Source organism: Anguilla anguilla, chromosome 4 (assembly GCF_013347855.1).
Source record: "Anguilla anguilla isolate fAngAng1 chromosome 4, fAngAng1.pri, whole genome shotgun sequence".
NCBI classification, from domain to species: domain Eukaryota; kingdom Metazoa; phylum Chordata; class Actinopteri; order Anguilliformes; family Anguillidae; genus Anguilla; species Anguilla anguilla.
The window spans coordinates 40,327,469-40,342,623 of NC_049204.1; the positions used below are offsets into that span (position 1 = coordinate 40,327,469).

Here is a 15,155-nt window from a genome sequence, read left to right on the forward strand (position 1 = left end):
ACAGAGGCTTGTAGTTTCAGGCATTCCCTGTACCTCGCTCTCCAGGAAGAAGAGCACCAGCATGCGGATGAGGTTCCCGTTCGGGCTGTTTCTCCCCCTCCGCCGGGCCAGAGCCTCCTCTGCCTGGGGGTCGTGTCTGCTGAACAGCCTGGTAGAGAGCAGGGCCCAAACAGAGCTCAACCCCCCCTCATAAACACCCCCCAGAACATAAAACCCCCCAGAACAGAGCTCCACTTTACAGACACACAGACCCATTCACTCAGTCACTCACAGAAACACACAAACACAGAGAAACACACACACACACACACACACACAACCCCCAAGACCAAGACAGAGCTCAGTCTTCTTCACCACATGTACAATCAGTACACCCACCCCATCCCACCCACCGCCACATTCTGCTGCCAGTCCTCTCTGAACACATCTTCAGAGCAACAGGCGACAGCAGCCGCCGTGCTCACTGCTGCCACCATCTGTACATGTGTGGAAATGTACCCCTGTTCATTCCAAAAGCAGGGTGTGGTGGCTAACATGACATTAGTGACAGTGTGTGCATGGGTACTAGGGCGTAGAGGGAGGGCTTTGGGAATCAAGGGGGGGTTTTGAGGGTGCGAGAGGGGTGCAGACTCACTTGCGATGGAGGAATTCTCCCGCTGCGCCCGCCACAGGGCGGTGGGCGGAGTACACCAGGTGGTAAACGTTCTCGCAGTCCTCGTTAGAAAGGGCGTCCTCGCTGCCTCTAAAACAACAACACCCAGCAGGTCATGGGGGGAAGACATAAGGACAAACACATGCATACATGCAGGACCAGCGACAGATACACAGAGACAAACAGGCAAGGCCAGAGACAGACACACAGATACAAACAGGCAAGGCCACAGACAGACACACAGATACAAACAGGCAAGGCCACAGACAGACACACAGATACAAACAGGCAAGGCCACAGACAGACACACAGAGACAAAGACAGACAGGAATGAATGGAGAGTAAAGCTGCTGGTGGAAGATATGACCAGACAGCCTGACAGGCAGAATAAAAAAAGGGAGCGGCACACAATAACCACAGTAACAACAAAAGAGTCTGAAGAAATATGTTGTGAAATGTGAGCACCCACAGCTGTGGTCACATCAGCTAAAAAGGCAAGTGACTGCACTACACACAACAATCGTGTGACAGAAGGAAGAAAACAGTCAATGCTAGGAATGAAAACTTTCAATTATTTTCACAGATCGAGTGATTGCATAATGTGTTTGATTCCTAGCATGGGGAAGAATAGATTTTTTAGAATGCATCTTGGCCGGGCAGCACCACTCGTTGTATAGAAAATGCATGCACAACGCCCATTGGTACCAAGTTTTTGCATCATGTTCTGGTTGGCTGGGATGTGTGGAAATCGGAACATTGCAAAAAAGTTGAAAGTTGCAGAAGTTTAATCACCGTTCAAAATGAATGTGCATTGGTCGGACTCAATAAATAAAGTGGAAATTTGTAAGAACAAGCAACAGTGTTAGCTTGACATCCATGAAACACGGTATAGGTAGAGAGTAGTCTAGTTTCAGCTTGACTACATTTATAGTTTAGCCTGTGTTTTGAATATAATTCAGTAGTTGGCTAGCTAGCTATCTGTGATAACACACATACTGTGAAACCATTTTGACTTAAAACCAAACAGAATCTTAATATTCATTTTTAATTTATTAATTATTGGATCATTCATGCATTCATTTTAATATTCATTAATTCATTCATTATTAGGTAACCAAATAGAGATACTAGAAAAACACATTGCTAAGTGGTATATAGAGTATGGGATATTTGCTGGAATACTGTAGTATTTGCAATGGAATTGCATGTTTTAAAAACCATGCTGGGCGGCACAGTGGTACAGTGGGTAGCACTGTTGCCTCACAGCTAGGTTCGAGTTTGCGTTTTCTCCTCGTGTCTGCATGGGTTTCCTCCCAAGAAGACTCTAAGCTCTAAATTGCCCATAGGCATGGGTGTGTGAGTGAATGGTGTGTGTTCCCTGCGATAGATTGGTGGCCTGTCCAGGGTGTATTCCTGCCTCTCACCCCATGCATGCTGGGATAGCACCCCCACGACCCTGCCCATGATAAGCGAGTATAGATAATGGATGGATAGATGGAAATGCATGTTTTCATTTTAGTTGACGGAGCTAGTAAGTTCTCTCAGCGCAGGGCATTTAAAATGCGTAATGCTCAGCATGATTATCCCGCTTATATTATTGGCAACAAAAAGCATAATTACAAAATACAGTTACAGTTTCAAAATATATATTTGCTTTATTCTGTTCATATTAGATTAAGAACTATACTCTATTTTCTTAATCTAATTTCTTAATCAAATTTTCTTAATCTTCTTTTTTACATACTGTATGATTAATTAATAAATGGAGCCCAGTTCCAACACATAGTTGTACATACATAACCTTCATGTGGTGAGGGTGAGTACGGTAAGCCACAACCCCTTGATGACACTCACTGCAAGATTAGGGTTACCAGTCGGATGGCTTCGACAGCCACGTCATACTCTTTGTCCAGAGTCATGGAGACAATACGGTCCTAGAAGAACACAGAACAAATGGGTTTTCGTGTCATGTGGTCACTACAGAGACAGTGTGGCGTTACAGCAACAAGCTGGGCTTGCTCTTTTCCCAGTTGGAGCTCTGCTCTCGCTCCCTACTTTAACCTGAACAGCTTCAGAAAACTTTCAACTGTATAAATCGACAGTGTGTGAAATGTACCGTAATCTGTTTTGGTCAGTTACATAACATTAATAAAAAATTATTATAATAATTTTTAAAACTGCTGAACAGGGGGACCTACCTCAGAGACACATTGATTCATAAATAATCTTGGCAGGGAAAATTGGAATGCCAAGTGCTTATTGTAAGCCAGGGAGCTTGCCATCAGCTATTATTAGCAATACCAGCAAACACTGACACCGCTAGACTTAACAGCTAGCAGCATCAACCTACTGAGCTAATAGGACAGATGGTTTGTATTTGGGCATTTTTCCATAACAATCTCTTCTGACTTATGACCGTTCCATTATTCCATCAAGGATTCTAAAGAAGCTTGGGAACGCAGGGAATGGCAGGAAGATGAGCGCATGGGTTTGTTTTGCACCTTAAAGCGGTTAGTGAAGAGCTCCAGCTTGGGGAAGAGTTCTCGGTTGGTGTACAGATTCTGAAGGGCTTTCAGACACTTGAGCCTCACTTCACCTTGCTGTAGACAAACAAACAGCAAACAGATTACAGTCATATCCACTATCCTTCTCAGTCATGATCCACATGCTGTTATCAGCTACAAAGAGGAGGAGAAGAAGAAGAAAAACACATGAGACATTTTTCATTACAATATAAAACAAATATTTCATAATACAAAATATTGAGATTATATTTTGGATTTGGATTCTTGCCTACAAGGCAGCCAGCTTTACTCAGCTACTTAAAAGCAAAAATCCCAAACAATTACTGCGTTCCCTAGTTACAGCGTGATCTTCAGTACAACACTGAATTGTTGTCATTTTCTCTCCTGTGACATGATCATTCCAAGCTTTCTCTCAATACACAGACCCTCTATTACACAGACCCGTAATCAAATGTCCTCCAAACATCCTCTATTTGGGATGTTACATTCCAGAATGCAGGTTCATAAATGTGTAGAAACTCTGGGTGGTCAGTGGAAATCATTCAAAACAGTCTTCATAACAGCTTTTAAAAAACCTGCACTGCAAATCTAGCATTCGGTAAAGCCCAGAATAACAAGAGCCTTCAACCATAAGACACTAGAATCTCCAAATGGAACAGAAAGGGTTTCATATGCACAACTCTACTGATCATAAAGCTCTCACCTCCAAATGTGGCCTAAGCAGCCATTTGTACTGTCACAACAATTCATGTTTTAGGTATTTAACACACATTTAACCAGAGCGATTTACATGGTTAACATTTTACTCACAATCCATTTATAAAGCTGGATATTAACTGAAGCAATTCAGGCCAAAAACTTTGATCAAGAGTACAAGAGCACCACCCCACCTGGGAACTGACCCGTCAGCCTCTCAGTTGCTAGTCTGTTCCCTAACTATTATACTACACTGCTCACATGGACAGTACTACATCCAATAAAGTCAACTTCAAATGTTTCAGTCAGAGTATAGTAATTATTAAGGAGAGTGCCATTTTACAGGGCACTCAACACGTGCGGCATTAAAGTTTAAACCACTTTAGGGTCTGTCAGAGTTGGGGCCCTGCTTTCAGAAGGGGAATTCTCTGAGACAGACCCACCCTGTCGTGGAGCGTCCACCCCACATATTTCAGGTAGCTGTCATTCAGAAAGGCATCGCTGTACATTTTCATCCACACACCAATCTCCTCTATGCAGATGGCCCGGATTTCCGCTATCGCATCTCTGCAAAAGAAAAGAATAGACAAAGAAAAGACAGATTTTAATTTCTTTTCATTCCAACAGATAGGTTGGGAGTCCGGCGCCCTCTGTAGATGGGTGGCTGATATGCACACGCACCTGTAGCGGTGAACGAAAATGCCCTTGAAGATGGAGTTCATCATGTTTTCAATTTCATCTTGGTTTTCCTGGAGCTGGGAAACAATTTGGGAAATGGCATGACTGAGAGTCTGAAACCAAAGCTTGAAACTTTTTTAACATGCCAAATGTTTAACTGATATTGGGGCAAACTACAGATTAAAATGAGGAGATAGATGAAGTAGAGGGTGTGAAAGGAAAGAAAAACATAAAACAACCAAAAAAAGTGAGAGAATAGCTCACTTCCTTCCTCTTGTCCAACAGCAGCTCCAGCTTCTCGTTGGCCCTCTTCCCTGCAACCTTGTTCCTCTCCGCTTCGTACTGCCGCTGCGTGTTGTCCTGGTTGATGCTCAAGTTCAAGGCCACATTCACCAAAGCAGTCATGAGCTTCATTGCTGCACCAGGGGAAATACACAAATTGCCCCAACATGCTCAAGCCCCTCTTTGTCATAGTTTGTGTCCATGCTCATAGTGTCTCTTACCTCCAGTTACACCCTGTCTCTTAAGTGCATCTATGCCCTCTCTCTTGCCTGTAGCTATGCCCTGTGACTCTCTTATCTGCACCTATGCCCTGTGTGACTCTTTCCTCTAGCTATGCACTGTCGTACTTGTGACTTTGTGTATCTTACCTGTAGCTATGCCCAGTGTCTTACCTGTGACTGTGTTTTTTTCCCCTGGAGCTATGTCCTGTATCTTACCTGTAAACTGTGTGTTTTACCTGTAGCTATGCCCTGTATCTTACCTGTAAACAATGTGTCTTATCTGTAGCTATGCCCTGTGTCTTACCTGTAACTGTGTCTCTTACCTGTAGCTATGCCATGTCTCTTACCTGTAAACTGTGTGTCTTTTTTCTGTAGCTATGCCATGTGTCTTACCTGTAACTGTGCCTCTTTCTTTACCTATGCACTGTCCTACCTGTAAACTGAGTGTATTTGTCCTGTAGCTATGCCCTGTATCTTACCTGCCAGAGTGCTGGTGTGCCGGAAGGCTCGGACCTGGGAGTCGGACAGCCCAGTCAGCAGCGAGATGACCGTGTCCATCATGTATTCGTCATAAATGATGCTGTACTGGCACTGCCGGATCAGAACCCCAATGAACTCGCAGAAGTTGTACCTGAACTTCTTCCACTGTGGACCAGGCATGGTGAGGGGGTAGTCTCCACTGTCCTGAAAAAAAATATCACTTATAAATTCTCACAGTAACATGCTTTGAGAAAGCTGCTGTATAATACAATATTTTATGATTACGTACAGTTATGATTCAAGGTGAGATACACTTGTGTCAAGGGGCCATATGAAATTGTTCAGTCAACATCTGATCAAGAATCAAGAACTAAAATAAAGAATAAGCATCGCCATTAACCAGGTAACTCATGAAACAATCAGTGGATCTGAAGCCATTCCTCTAAACTGAAATAGCTGTTGACTGTTTTAGGGCATTTTATTCCCATCACCACTGCACTGAGAGGTCATGCTTTAGCTGGATGTAGCACCCAGGAAAAGGATCATCAGACTCAACAAAGAGGAAATTACCTCATCAAACTCTTCTGTCATTTTCCTGATAATCTCTGCATTCTGCATGTTGCGGAACATCTCGATTCTCACAGTGCCTGTTAAAAAGAGAATAATCAGTCAATAAATATATACAGACATTACATTTAAAAAACTATTCATTAAAATACAATTTAATAAGAGTGAGAAAATTCTGTCTGGCAGTTTAACAGTATTTTCAACCTGTATTCTGTCTGTGCTTCATAATAATTCTGTCTGAGTAAACTGGCAATCCCTTCGCATTTCTATTGTACATATTAGCGAATTTAATTGCTGTCTGACTCCTAACAAAAACGTGTGAAATAACAATTTAGGTCTGACAATCGGGTAACCGACCACCTCAAGCTGAAGTCCTACTTAATGAAAAAGCAGCATCAGATTATGTATTATACTATTTTCCAGCAGAGCAAACAAGCCCTTGGAAGGAAATAAGAAATAAACAGGGAAAACATTTAAATGTCAATGAGGGAGGAGAGGCTGCCTACCTTTGCACCCAGAGCACTGGATGAAAAAGTTGATGAGGTCCAGCAGTGCAATGTCACGGTCCAGTTTGTACGACTCAATCCAGTCATCCACTACAGCCTGTATGGGAATGACAAAAAACACAGTGGCTCCATAGTTTTATTCATATACTATTATTCCACGTATATACTACCCTCCCGTTCAGTCTAGTGGTTAAGATTACTGGGTCCCCTTTTGGCCCAACCAACCAATCGGGCTCTCTCAGTCTTACTGGATGTTTAACATTATTTTTCTTTTTCATTCTGGCTCTCGCAAACTTGCCACCAAAACCATCCCCAGATTTAATTGGCTAAATAAATGTTCTCTCCCTCTCCACCTTCGCTAATGTGTGGTGAGCTTTCTGGTGGGTGCTACACATTGGTGGTGGGTAAGGTGAGGTCCCCTTCACTGTAAAGCACTTTGAGCATTCGGAAAAGTGTTATATAAACGTAAGAATATTCTATATTATATATATATATATATATATTCATTAACAGGACAATGAAATGACAAGGTTTACAGGTGTATGGAGTAAAGAGACCAAAGGGGAGGAAGAGGAAGGGGGGTTGGGGGTGACTCTACCTGCATAGCACTCTTGCCCAGTTTGACCACCTCGAATAGCGTGACTGGATCTCCTTCCCCATTCTGCTGGGTCACACCATTGGCTTTCCTCCCGCGGGGGGGCCCGGGTTGCCCCTTCTCCACAGGAGACTTTCGAGGCTTCTTATTGGCTGACTGGAATTGAGGATTGGTACATGAAAAACAATAATATTATTAAAAATAATAATAACAACCAATGACTGATTTGTATTAATGTATTTTTTGAAACCACACCCCTGGATAAGAGTACTCACAGGCCCTCAAAAAGGTTGGCAATGAAGCCAGTGAGCCAGCAGTACCATAGTGTACTGCTTTACTGCGTTTACAAACAGGCCCTTTTAAACACCAATAACAAAAAAAAAGCTATTTTGGTGAGATTTTTAATTTATCATTCTCTGCATTTTAATTTAATGGTTTTTTCCCCAGTTGAGTTACCCTTTTATGTGATCATTTGCAGACAAAATACCAACAAAAAAAAACATCTGATGGGATGTTCAGCAGCAGGGTCAATACAGCTAATGCTAATCTGAATGCGGATAACCATGGCAGACCGCTCACGGCGCACCATCAGATAAATCTTCATTAAGCATTTTTCTCCCACTCAGCAGGGTGCTGAACACTGACGGGTGGCTAATCTGATCACTTCTGAAATACTGCATCTCTGTCATTAGCTAAATTAAGTTAGGAAAGTTAATGGTTAATAGCAAGACAATTAAATAATATTTAAATCATGTTTCTTTATATTCTATTTTATATAACCCAAAGCCAACCTGTCTAAATCTTTTAAAAATGTTTTACTATATTTTAAGAATTATTTTAAATTCAATATTTCAAACTGATTTAGCTACCGTGCTTATTTTTCAACTATCCACCATACCAGTACTGAGTCAAAAATATTAAATTATATTGCAATAATAATACCGAACAGCAAGGGAGCAATACATGCATAATAAAATAAAATAAAAAATAGACAGTTATGTGTGTAACAAACAAAACAGGGGAACAGGGATGTTCCATGAGGAATTAAATAAGGAAATTGGGGGCATTTCATGTGTAATGGAAATGACAGGATCGAAAAGAGGAATTTGGGGCATACTGGTGGTCTCCCGGGTCTCCCCCTCTTCTTCTTCCCCTTGACCTCTCCGGTGTCCTCCAGTTCACTGACGCTCATGCTCAGACTGACCGTCTCGGGCTGACCCGATTCGTTAGCAGACTCCCTGCGGAGAGAAGAGGAGCTGAACCAGCACAATTTCATAAAACGGACAAATTGATATTAATCAGGGCAGCCAAGTAGCTCATTCTGTTACTGTTCCAGTGTGTGGATACGCCCCTTGCTCCTGTACAAATCAGGACTGTGCCAGTACTGACTGCAGTCGAAAGCCCCCGCACGGCAACACACGACTATGTGGAGCATCACACAGGAAGAAAGGGGATTCGGTTGGCCGGGATGTCGTGTCACATTGCAACACCCACTGGCCAATCAGGTACATGCAATCTACAGTACTTGAAGCTGCACATGAATTGTCCTCCTCCGACTCTTGTCTGTGTGAGCTCAACTTGTGGACTGCACTGTGAAAAGAAGCAGCAGGTTCAAGTCATATATTTTGGAGGAGAGAACACACTTCACTGCACTCTCATAAACCGATAGTGGAGGTAGAAGTGAGTGACTGGTGAATGTGATTGGGAGAAAGGGGAGGAATTAAACAAAAAAACATAAATGTAACCATCAGGAATACTCACTGGAAAACTGGTAGCTCTGAGGTAATCATGTCTGAAATGTGATGTCTCAAACGTACTCCACCTCAGGGATGTGGTGTGTTAATGGGGAATTGGGTCTTCTTTCACCACTAAGCACCGGTAATGGCTGCGTTTCAACCGGTATGTCTTCAGCAAGCACCAGAAAAGCTGCAGATTAGGAACAGCTGGCCTTCTGATGCATTCAAACGAGCCACAAAAAGTCATAGCACACAATCTGTGAGAGAGAGTGAAGGAAAACAACTGCGATCAAAAAACATGCTTTTAACAGCGGTTTACACAAAAGCATATAAGCTATCTTTAAAGAGTAAATATGGCTGTAGCTTTGTACCTGCCACTTTGGAACACGCTGTATGATGAGTGGTTTAATAACAAAATTTAATGATTTTAATGAGCCTTACTGACACAGTAACCAACATCTGCACCGAGAGGGATCTGGAAAACAGCGACTATAAAAGGTTTGGTGACATTTTTTAAAAGGGCATCAAATGAAACCTGAAGATGCCCCCATCCCACACTTCTCTCATCTTTTACATGCCCCCCCAAGGCATTCCGGGTACGTGCTCCAGCACACAAATCCATATTCTCATTCCGTGGGGGAACATGGGAAATGGGTAATGGAAGAAACAGAGACACTGACTGGCCGTTCCATGAACTGCAGCAAAGCAAATTTGTTTAGCCAGATGCAAACCATTTTTTTTTCAGATGAGGACTGATGTCTTTATTCAAAAATGTTTTACTGATAAATCTCAATTGCATAAAGCAGAATGAGGCAAAGCTCTATTTTTCCAGTTTTGTAAAAAATATAATTTAATTTGATTATGTAAATGTAATTTCCTTTTGAAGTACTTTCCAACAAGACACATATCCATCCATGCATAAGGCTGAGTAAATCACCAGCATCAGATCAGAAGCAGATGCATTAGTTTCACAATACCTCCTTGTTGTCCTCCTGTGTGATTAGAGCACCAAATATTACACAATAAATGGAATGGAAAACTAGTTTACTAGTTCAAAAAAGTTAATGAGGACAGGTAACCAAAATCAGTAATGCTGAATATGTTCTGAGAAAAAAAAACATTCTAACAATATATTTAAAAGACAAAAATCACTTTGGTGATCCAGGATCACTTTGTTCAACTGACCTGAATCTAGAAAAACCAGAAATATGAAAAAATGTAAATAATGCAAATGTACATTAAAATTTTAATTGACCTTGTTAATTTTATAAAATGTACACAGCATGTATTTTTGTTATGTGGAACACCACCACTAGGGGCAGTGTGAACCACAAAGTGTTGGAGCCAGAGACAAAAAGGCAAGTAAAAAATATGCACAACAAACAAATGTGTAGAAACATAAAAATGTATTCATTTTAACATAAAATGTAATTTTATACATTTACACTATGAATCCAAAGCTTTTTTTTTGAGCCAGGCAGAAACAAGAATTTGGGACATGTCTATAAAGTATAATAAGGGTATCAGTAGGGGGCAGGATAGGTAAGTTATTTAATTTAAATGTTTCTATATCATCCTAAACAGCGTTTAGACAGGCAGAGTGAGAGAGCACACAGGAGCAAATCTGAGAGGAAGTCAGATCAAATATCAAACATTCAAACCTTAGAAAAGTGCTTGAATCAAGACAGGTGGCTTGTGACCACATTCAATACAACATTTGTGAGTCAGAAGACTTCCTCTGCAGTACAACTGTAGGGACCAATTCAGGATTTGACTCCACAACTGTCTGGACATTTCACCACAGGAGCTCAATCTATTTATGAAGAAATTCTGATAAATGACCTTGTTCAAGGATACACCAGTAATGTAGGGAATTGAATGCACAACCTTTGAGTTACAAAGTTACTGGCCCTAACACCCAGGAACATAATGCATATTGGAGATTACACTTAATTTTACGCACTTGTGGTAAATTTTTTCTAGCCTTGTCAATACACCTGTGCAGTTAAATACTGAATGCAGAGGACAGGTATTACATTATGATGTAATACATCACCTCAACCCTTGTGGTTTTGGAACGTACAGCCAGAAGAATTGATCCACAGGCAACAAGTGCTGAGCCAAGAACTTAACCTTAAAACTTTAAATAAAACCTTTACCAACTTAACCCCTTTGCACAGATGACAAATCTTGTCAATCCTCACCCATTTAGGAGTTTTTCTATTTAAGTATTTATAACTCAAGATGTGAGCATCACAGAGACTTGGAAAATGCCCTAAATGAAGCAAGGCATTTTTACCATTTACAACACTAAATTAGCTTATATTCATAATTTAGGTAAAAAACCCAAAAAGGCAAAAATGCAAAAATGAGGTTTGTGTCCTTCAGTTTGTAAAACATACTAGTCCTGGAACAAAAACTCCTTGAGAGTGCAAAATCTGAGAGTGATATGCAGCACTACTAAAAATCTATGAAGCAAAAAGTAAGCAGTGTACCCTGCTGTCCCTTCATGTCACCAAATCTATCCAAAATGTCTAAATTGTGCAACAGACGTATACTCAAACGTATTTGTATTTTAATATGTAGTTAAATACATATTTGAAGTATTTCTAAATACACTTACACATTAAATACTTTGTATTTGAATTTTTATTATTTTATTTTTATGGAAAACCAAATACTTTCCAAAATAGTATTTTTTTGGAAAAAAAATTTTTTTTAAATACATTCCTTTAAATAAATACATTCCTGAGAAACCAAATACTTTACAAATAGTATTTAGTGCCTTTTAAAATCACTTTAAAATAGTAATAGCATATAACTTTAAAATAGTAATAACATATAACTGAGCAGTAAAGCTCACATATTGACAAATAAATGACAAATAAATATTTGTTGGTGCAATCACCATGACAGCGTCCTGAGATTGCTCAACTCAGACATTCTGTGCTCTTGCAACCAAATTATGAGTTCAGAACACAAACTCTGTGTTCTAGCTTCATTAGTAGACGATTCAAGACTACTATGCCAAAGACAGAATTTCTAAGCGCCACCATTTTCACACTGCTTGTCCATTTATCAAGCCCCCCCCTCCCTGCAGTCTCATCTGCAATTACAACCCCCACGCATGACACATTGGACAACAGTGTCTATCTGGGAACACATAAAAAAATTTGTTCACCACTAATAATTTGTATTCCGTCATAGCAACAAGGTAAAGCCAACAATAGTCAAAGGTACACCAGTACAGCTGTGAAAAACGCTGCTCACTGAACATTGAAATAAACAAGAGGAATTATACTAGAATTATATTATGCCATCCCACTATCAATATCTGTGACTAAACACGGAATAAATATAAAATCTTATCTTTGGTTTTACTCGTAAAGATGTCCCTTTCAAGGTTCAGTGGCATGTATTTTATTTATTTATGTATTTATTGCTGTGTTTAATACCACACGTTGTTTACGGTGTTGCCACCCTTTTCAGTACAACCTGGCTTGACAGACAATTAATTTATCCAGTAGGTGACCGTATAAACATTCTAACGATGTATAATACATCTAATTTTACTTATGGAATGGCATTTTATAGCCCAGCGTAACCAAAGGTTTTGAATCATTATCACCGCATTACGCATTCACTCTAAGGCAGCAGTAAAAGACACTGCACCTGGCGAAACATTATCGATAAGTTTATTAATTTCTTGGAAAATATTATTATTGAGAACTTCTGAGCATGGTTAAGGCATATGTTTGCTGATAGACTCAGCTCATACTGGACCAATTCAAGAGGAGAATGACATCATTGATTCTCTGTCTCTGTCTCCATCAACTGAACACAGATAAGATTTATTTGTCAATATGTGAGCGTTACTGCTCAGTTATATGTTATTTTTTGAAAATGAGTGTCTTTCAATTGGTTAGTGTTATTTTATGAGGATATTTCACATTGTAACATTAGCGTTCGTTGGTAGCTCCTTCGTTTGCTCAGGGTTTGTGTTAAATGCACCGGATGTGACGTGAGCTGGAACATTGCCAAAACGTGGTGGATGGTTGAATATTGTTTTAATGTCGTCCCATCCCCATACAAGAAAACATTACATACTGTACAGTACAGAAAAACATACGAGAGTTAATGATTACACATTTAGGTACTGTACTTCATTGTGTGATAATGTTCTTGCATTATTCTTTAATCTGATATCAATGTTTCATCTTAAACCTTCATAAGGGGCACATTTTGTATGCTTTATAATAGACAAAAAGCATTTTATTTATTTCTGGAGAGATTTTGGATATGTTTCTAGACCCCTAGATATTTTAGACCACTGCACTGACGAGAAGCCTGTAATTCCCACTTGAGAATGATGCAGAAGTGAGTTTCTTGAGTCAAAACAATTGATTTGCAGTGAAATATATGATTATGTTGTGATTCACAGCAATGCATTTTAGATAGATTTGGAGACACTGGGTACACTTCTTACTTTTTGCTTCATAGATCTTTGATGTTACGCACTTGTGGTCAAGGAGTTTTTAATCCAGGATATGTATCGTTTAACCTGTTTTATATATGGGACCTCTCAGTATTTAATTGTAAACTAAAATAAGAGCAAACTCATTTTTGATTTTTTGCAAAGGGGTTAAAAACATTTTGAAATATTTCAGTGATAGCCAACAGAAATGACCAAGCCAGAAACAATGTACAATGTAGGCTTCATGTTAAAGTGGGTATCCTAGAGTTCTTTGTACAATCTTTGTGAGTGGTCCTCGATGTGATGTCAGTAAGCTATAATACTGAGGGCACTCCAGGGGAACTACTAGGGGCTAGCGGTTGAATTTGGATTAAGGGCAAGTGTAGCCTACGTTGGCAGTTTTAAACAACCCATGTACAACCTCTAACAGACATCAGCCTAAATGCCCATACATGTCTTTGCATGGGGGGCATTTTAAATGTTTTTTAAAGATATATTTGAAAGTACAAAGTTGCAAATACATGCAAATGCTCCTTAAACCTATTTTCAAATAATTTAAATACTCAGTGTTTGTAAATGACAGCAATTTCTATATTTTTAAATATTTATTTGACCCAGGTCTGGCTGTAACCCTATATTTCACTACAAATCAACTGTTTTGACTGATGAAACTCACTTCTGCATCATTTCCAAGTGAGAATTCCTATCTTTTCATCAGTATAGGGGACTATGATATCTAGGGATCCAAAACCCAAAGCAAAACCTCTCTAAAGATGAATAAAATGCTTTTTGTCCATTATAAAGCATAATGATTTGCACCATATGATGGTTTAAGATGAAACATTTTCAAATTAAGCAGGCCACTACAAGCCACTATGCTAACACTGCCTAGGGTACACTAACAATGTCACTGGATGAACAGCTATTTAGCCCCCAATACAAATACACTGACCATTAGTAGCAAAGTTTCAATTTGTCTCTTGCGACAAATTAAAATGTAACAATATCAAAAATATGACACAACATAAATAATTGAAATGTTACTAGCAGTATATACATACATCTTTGCCATGTTCATATGTATCCTCACAAGACATATCCTTTGGGGACTCCTCCTCTTCTGACCCAGTCCCCAAAGCCATGTCAGCAAGGCGAGATTTCACTTTAGCCATTATGATGGCCATCTCTCTGACGAGTTGATTTTAAACAGTGGTGTTCCCCAAGGTTGCGTGCTATCTTCTGCACTATTCTCCATTCACACAAATGAAATCCAGGAAAACAGCAAAGATCTCACTCTCATTAAATATGCAGATGACATGGCACTAGTTGCATGCCTTGACCAGAAATCACCACCAATTGCATACTTACAGTACATGCAAAACTTAGCATGGTTCAACAACAGCTTTCTTGACCTCAATATCAACAAAACCAAAGAACTGTGTCTTGGAGGAATCACCACTGATGCCCTCAACATAAAAGGGCAACAAGTAGAGCAGGTCTCTAGTTTTAAATACCTGGGTACCGTCCTTGATGAGAAACTTACCTTCACTGAGAATTGTAACTCAATCTACAAAAAAGCCAGACAGCGGATTGTCTTTCATAGGAGACTTCCTAAGAAATTTCATGTTGCTACCCCTACATTGGTCTTAGTGTACAGATCTCTCATTGAAAGTGTAATGACCTTTAATATAGTGTCCTGGTATGGAAATCTCACTGTGCGGAATAAATCAAAACTAGCACAAA

General features: G+C 39.9%; 1 protein-coding gene across 1 annotated transcript in view; it reads right to left on the reverse strand.

Annotated features, from left to right (window-relative positions):
- LOC118224982 (cohesin subunit SA-1-like) overlaps positions 1 to 15,155 on the reverse strand; it is a 66,288-nt gene that overhangs the window by 20,102 nt on the left and 31,031 nt on the right. The window contains exons 2-14 of the mRNA XM_035412879.1: positions 8,964 to 9,195; positions 8,320 to 8,440; positions 7,206 to 7,358; positions 6,608 to 6,704; positions 6,105 to 6,181; positions 5,534 to 5,738; positions 4,816 to 4,967; positions 4,555 to 4,628; positions 4,317 to 4,440; positions 3,154 to 3,252; positions 2,507 to 2,586; positions 635 to 742; positions 34 to 148 (exon numbers count right to left, since the gene is read on the reverse strand). Of these exons, the coding sequence (XP_035268770.1) occupies positions 34 to 148; positions 635 to 742; positions 2,507 to 2,586; positions 3,154 to 3,252; positions 4,317 to 4,440; positions 4,555 to 4,628; positions 4,816 to 4,967; positions 5,534 to 5,738; positions 6,105 to 6,181; positions 6,608 to 6,704; positions 7,206 to 7,358; positions 8,320 to 8,440; positions 8,964 to 8,992 (1,434 nt within the window). The 5' untranslated portion in view covers positions 8,993 to 9,195. The remainder of the gene's footprint in view (positions 1 to 33; positions 149 to 634; positions 743 to 2,506; positions 2,587 to 3,153; positions 3,253 to 4,316; positions 4,441 to 4,554; positions 4,629 to 4,815; positions 4,968 to 5,533; positions 5,739 to 6,104; positions 6,182 to 6,607; positions 6,705 to 7,205; positions 7,359 to 8,319; positions 8,441 to 8,963; positions 9,196 to 15,155) is intronic.